This window comes from Morus notabilis, unplaced genomic scaffold, assembly GCF_000414095.1.
Source record: "Morus notabilis unplaced genomic scaffold, ASM41409v2 Scaffold452, whole genome shotgun sequence".
NCBI lineage: Eukaryota > Viridiplantae > Streptophyta > Magnoliopsida > Rosales > Moraceae > Morus > Morus notabilis.
Window position 1 is genome coordinate 253534 of NW_010362077.1, and position 6691 is coordinate 260224.

Genomic DNA, 6691 nt, shown 5'->3' on the forward strand with positions numbered 1-6691 from the left:
TGGGAAACTCATCAAAAAATAACAACCCCACCACCAAGCCTCCGAATTCTTTTTTTTTTTTTTTATTTCTTTCTTTCTTGAAAATGTGTTTTTTCCCCCTTGTTATACATAATTATCAATAATGTAAGAAAAAATACGCAACAAAAGTGATAAACTTGAAAGTCTGGGAAGAGTCTTTGCAAACAACCAGATAATGTATATCTTTCAAAAATTATATTGCCCCACCATATCACTTTCGATGATAACTATTGATCGGAACACACTAGACCCTACTCATAAATATAGTAGCGACCGATATGTTGCAATCCTCCAATCCTTTTGTATTATATCGCTACTGCACTTTTCTGACGACGGTTTAATTAATCGAAACTTTCTTCAGTAAGACTTACTTCTCTATTGATAATAGAACGTGTTTCTGACCAAAAGCATATCAAATTAAAAATTTAAGTAAAATAAATAATTTCTGACTATTAAACCGAGCCAAAATCACGTTATATTAAAAAAATATTTTGTCTCTGATATTGATCTAACAATTAAAAACAGAGAACTATATGTAGTTTATTTTTTCTAATCTAGGAGAGACTAATCATTAATGAAGAGATTCTTGGAGTCCTCGTTTAGCAATTGCCTATTTTCTTTTCCTGCTAATTGCTCTCTCGAGAGGAAAATAATTTCTTTTATGGACGAAACCTCAGAGTGGCTATACTTGAACCTTTACACTAACCTTTCGTACTATTACATAATATTTAGTGCACCAATAAACCATTAAAGACCCCAAAGACCAAATACAGAATAAAAACATTAAGCTGGAATAGGAGACAAAAAGAAAAAAGAAAGAAAGAAAAAGCAATATGGTAAGGTATAAATTCTTTCCTCTTTGATAACTTGTATTTTATCCTAAATAACATCAGAAAATTGCCCTAAAAATAATATCAGGAAATTAATTTAGAATTAAATGCCATGAGTAGAGATGAATCCGAGAGGTAGAACTTCTTTCTGCACATTTGGGGAGCAGCAGCATAGAATGGTTCTGGATAGTTGGGACATTTTCTATTTATATCTATTATATGCGTAGAGCCAATATATTTTCATTTTTCCTATACTAAAAAAAATTTCAGTCCTTGTGGTGCCCGCATAGCCTTGAACGAAGTATTTTCTACTCAATCCAATGAGAAAATGTCAATACATCATTTTGGATTGCCATCACCGCTTTTCAACATCCAACATGACCCTTTGAACACGCAAATTTCATTCATGACCTGTATAAATGAAAGAATCTGCTAAGCTAATCTATGGCAATAGTTAAGTTTAAACAACTGATTTCACGTAAATCAAAGTATCAAACTGTTCCCATATAGATTTAGCGGGAAAAAAAGGTCCCATATAACCTGAACTTCTAAGGCTTGGCTAAGGGCATTTTTGATAGAGAGAGAATGTCAGACCGTACTGAAAAATGTTTACACTAGGAGAGGTAAGGGTGTCAAAAATACTAGAGTTGGGGGCCAGGAGTAATTTCAGGAAGTGGCAAGGCAGGTGCGTGGCAAAGGCAAGTAGGAATCAGGGTATTGGGGGGGTAGGAAAAGGTTAGGGGAAGTTAGTCAAATTTTGTTTGTTGTCTCTGCCGTTTTCCACCGTTGGTGGCTAATTGTTCCGGAGTACTCGAAATCTCCGGGTTTATCTTTCAATTGACTATTGTAACGTGAGGCTGATTAAAATAAACAAAGATTCCCTGATTCCTCTCCATTTCTTGGCTGTGAAACCGTGTGTGTGAGTTGTTTGGCTGAGAATTACCAAGTTCCTTAAAAACTGGTATCAGAGATGTACGATCCATGGCGCTCAAACCGGCAGAGACGGAGAGGCTGATCGCAGCAGAGAAGGGGTTGACAGCAGTGCAGGAAGTGGTGCAGTCCCTGACGTCCAAGCAGATCCCGCAGATCCGAGAGGAAATCGGTGGGTTGAGGGAAGAGATGAGAAATCAAATCAGGGTCCACGAGGTACAGCGCCGGCTGGAAGATCTCATAGGTCGCTGGCCAGCTCCGCCGGAGAACGCGCCAGAGCAATGGTCCAACGTGACCGAAATGGCCTGAATCTAGGTGATCTGCAACGGAGAGGTTCAATTGTCGCCGACCCAATCACAGATGAGGTCGCGCCGCCACGGGATGGAGGTCCAGAAGTCAGACGATGGCCGTGCAAGGTGGCAAGGGTGGTTGGACGTGGCCTGGACGAGAGAGGAAGGAGGCGTGGTCCTGTTTGGCCGCCGGATCTGGGTTGGGAGCACCATGCTGACCCAGTCAGGGAACCTCCAAGAGAAAGGGGTGGACGCCTAGACCGGGAACCCAACCTCGATCAGGGACCCATGGGGACACGACGGGGTAACCACCTCGACCCTGGAGTAGCGGGCAATGGCGGCAGAGCTGGCAGGGTACCTGGCCACCGAGTTGGGGAAGTTTGGGAGGAGAACGAGGATGAACCTAGGCGGGCTAAGGGAGGACAGCCGTGGGATTGGGAGCAGGGACAGCAGCTCGAGACGCCGGAAGGTCGGGGAAGAGGGGAAATACGTGGAAGGAGAGTGGAGATGCTGATCTTTTCTGGCGAGGACCCTTATGGGTGGCTGTTCCGAACTGAGCAATATTTCGATGTGTATGAGGTGCGGGAACGGGATAAGGTGGCGGTGGCTTCCACGTGTATGGAAGGGCAAGCTTTGAACTGGTTCAGATGGACTGATTCTCAAGATCCGTTTGGCAAATGGTGGGACTTGAAGGCAACAATTTTGAAGAGGTTCAGTAGAGCTAAGGAGGGGGATCCGATGGAGAGACTTATGGCTTTGAGGCAGGGGGGGGCAGTGGCGGACTACCTAGACCGTTAATGCCGAGTGCTTTTTACAAAGGTGTTTTTCTAAATAGACTTAGGGAAGATGTGCACGCTGAGGTCAAAATGCATAAGCCGACGACACTCCAAGAAGTTATGGAGATGGCCCAGCAGATCGAAGATCGGAATGAAGCGGTGGAAAGAATGGGAAGATGGAAGAGCGACGGCGTTGGGGGTTTGAGACGGTCATATTCGTTCAGCGAGGCCACTAGTGGCCGCGGGCCTTTTTTGGGGAGCTCCCTTCGATCCAATGCCGGAAGAGAGGGAGGGGAGATCGGTCGTGGACGGGCCGCAGCATCCGCTTCCAATAGTCTAAGGGGAGGAGGAGCAAGTGGCTTTAAGAGCTTGTCTGAGGATGAAGTGCAACAACGAAGGGCAAGAGGATTTTGTTTCAAGTGATGAAAAATACAGCCCCGAGCATCGGTGTAAGAGCAAGCAGCAACTTCAATTATTGCTGGCCACCGAGGACGAGTCAGATGGGGAAGGTGAGCCGAAGAAGGGAACTCCGAAACTGAACAATCGGAAGAGAAGGTAGACCTTTCCCTTAACTCTATGATGGGATTTAATTCCGCAAAAACTATGAAAGTTAAAGGCACAATTGGCTCCCAAGTGGTGGTGGTGTTGATTGATAGTAGGGCGTCTCATATTTTGGTGTCGGAGACGATTGTGAAAGAATTAGGACTACCATGTGACTTGTCGACCAAATGTGGGGTGCAGGTCGGCAACGGTATGTGTTTCAAGCAACAGGGAGTATGTAGGGGAATGGAGTTGTCCGTACAAGGGTTCACGGTGGTAGAAGATTTCTTCCTATTTGATTTAGGAAGCACGGACATTGTTTTAGGAGTTACATGGTTGCGGACCTTGGGAGAAGTGTGGGCGGATTGGTCTCGGTTCACCATGAAATTCAAGGTGGGGGGACAATTGGGTGAGTTGGATTGGGGATCCCGCTTTATGCTGTACGCCAGCGAGTTTTCGTACGCTGACTCGAACAGTAGGGGGCACACAAGTGGGGGTATTGTTGGAACTCTGTGAGGTGGTAGGGCGGGAGGATGGTAAGCAATCGATAGTCGTACCGGGAGAGTTGCAGGATGTGATAGAGGGGTTCAGGGATGTTTTTGGGGAAATTAAGGGGCTGCCCCCGAAATGGGCACGCGACCACCGGATTGTATTGAAGGATGGGGCTGATCCTCTTAAGATTCGACCTTATCGCTATCCACACTTCCAAAAAGGGGAGATTGAGAGATTGGTGGCCGACATGATTTCTTTCGGGATCATTCAACCTAGTAGCAGCCCATTCTCTAGTCCGGTAATCTTAGTGAAGAAGAATGAGAGTTGGCGCTTCCGTGTCGATTACCGGGCTCTGAACCAATTGACCGTGCCGGATAAATTTATGATTCCAGTCATCGATGAGCTACTAGATGAGCTCCACGGAGCGAAGGTGTTTTCTAAGTTGGATTTGAGCGCGGTGTACCACCAAATACGGGTTCATGGAGACAATGTAGAGAAAACCACCTTTCGGATGCACAAGGGCCACTATGAGTTTTTGGTGATGCCTTTTGGCCTTTTACTAATACACCAGCGATGTTTCAAGCCCTTATGAACTCAATCTTCGGCCCATTCCTACGCCGATTTGTCTTAGTGTTTTTTGATGACATCTTAGTATATAGCCGGACCATGGAAGAGCATCAGAGCCATTTGGTAAAGGTATTAGAGGTCTTGCAGCGGGAGAAGCTGTTTGCTAACTTGAAGAAATGTGTGTTCGGCCGCCATAGCTTGGAGTATCTCGGCCACATCATTTCGGGCAAGGGGGTAGCGCCGGACCCTTCCAAGGTGGCCGCCATTAACTCTTGGCCGACTCCTAAGAGTGTCCGAGACGTGCGGGGGTTTCTTGGGTTGACCGGATACTATCGTCGGTTTGTGCGGGGCTACAATGAGATTGTACGGCCCTTGACCAATTTGCTCAAACGAGGTGGTTTCGGTTGGGAGGAAGCCACGATAGGAGCTTTTGCGTCCCTTAAGAGGGCCATGACCACATTACCGGCATTGGCTATGCCGGACTTTAGCAAGACCTTTGTGATTGAGACCGACGCATCGGGGGCTGGCCTAGGGGTTGTCCTTATGCAAGAAGGTCGGCCCATTGCTTATTTTAGCAAAACAATATCAGAGTCAAGTGTCAGTTTAGGAGTGGGGGTTGATGGCAGTGGTGTTTGCCATACAAAAGTGGCGTCACTACTTGCTGGGACGACAGTTTGTGGTTCGCTCCGACCAACAAAGTCTCCGGTACCTATTGGATCAGCGAGTGCTTCCACCAGAACAATTGCAATGGGTTACCAAGCTTCTTGGGTATGATTTTGAGGTGCAATTCAAACCGGGGGCCGCTAATAGAGTGGCGGATGCGTTGTCTAGGAGGGGTGATGAGCAGCCAATGACTTTTACTGCCATTTTCATTCCACAACTATTGGATGTTGGGGACATTAGAAGGGGGAAGCGGGGGATGACCAGTGTTCAGGGTTGCTAGCAAAATTATTGGCTGGGGAGCAGGTTCGGGATGGATAACAGTGAGAAGGAGGGGTTGTTGCTCTATAAAGGCCGGGTGGTTTTACCGCGTTCCTCACCATGGATACCTCGATTGTTGCACGAGTTCCACAACTCGGTGATTGGTGGCCATTTGGGATTCTTTCGCACTTATAAGCGGGTGTCAAGCAATGTGTTTTGGCCGGGCATGAAAGAGGAAATACGGGATTATGTGGCTCGGTGCAAGGTTTGTCAAAGTGCCAAAGGCGAGGCTATGCTTCCGGCAGGGCTGTTGCAACCCCTTCTAATTCCTAATAGGATTTGGGAGGACATTTCCATGGATTTCATAAGCGGCCTCCCTAAATCGGAGGGACAAGACACAATCCTAGTTGTGGTGGATCGGTTGTCCAAGTTTGCACATTTCTACCCCCTTGCTCATCCATTCTCGACGAAGTCTGTGGCGGAGCTGTTCGTACATGAGATCGTTCGGCTCCACGAGGTTCCTTGTTCGATTGTGAGCGACTGTGATCCTATCTCTATGAGTTCATTTTGGAGAGAGCTCTTCAAACTCCAAGAAACTCAACTGCGCACAAGCTCAGCCTATCACCCCCGAGTCTGATGGCCTAAACGAGCGGGTCAACCGTTGTTTGGAGACATTTATGGTGTTTCACTGGGGCTAAGCCAAGGTCGTGGCTGAAGTTTCTTCCTTGGGCTGAGTGCTGGTTTAACACAACCTACAATGCTTCGACGGTCGAAGCATTCACCCTTCTACATAGTTTATGGCCGGCATCCACCTGTTTTGTACCGATTTCAGGACACTCCTTCAATGGATGAGGAGGTCACCAAACAAATGCACCTGCGTAACGACATGCTGGAAGAGCTCAAGGAAACAATTGGCAAATGCGCAACAACACATAAAGCATTTTGCTGACTAGCGGCGGCGAGAAGTCTGTTTTGCGCCTGGGGATTGGGTACTCCTCAAGCTGCGACCGTACCGGCTAAAGTCCTTGGCCAAGAAGCGTAATGAGAAGTTGGCTCCTCGCTACTATGGTCCATTCGAGATTGCCGAGAGGATTGGTACCGTTGCGTACCGGCTCCTACTTCCAGAGGACGCATGAATCCACCCACTCTTCCATGCTTACAGAGGAGCTCGAGCTCTTGATTCGACCAACAGCCGTGTTGCAAGCCCGTTATTCTCGCGTTGGAGGACCTTCTAACTTGGACCTCCTCATTCAATGGGAGGGGCTGCCGGAGGGGGAGGCTACTTGGGAAGCCACTAGACTCCATTCGTCGCCAATTTCCCGACTTC

General features: G+C 47.3%; 1 protein-coding gene across 1 annotated transcript in view; it reads right to left on the minus strand.

Moving 5' to 3' along the window:
• Positions 1-733: 733 nt before the first annotated feature.
• The window catches only part of LOC21392523 (DNA-directed RNA polymerase III subunit RPC5), an 11225-nt gene continuing 5267 nt past the window's right edge, over positions 734-6691 (minus strand). Inside the window, exon 13 of the mRNA XM_024167544.1 lies at positions 734-1259. Coding sequence (XP_024023312.1) covers positions 1188-1259 — 72 coding nt within the window. The 3' untranslated portion in view covers positions 734-1187. The remainder of the gene's footprint in view (positions 1260-6691) is intronic.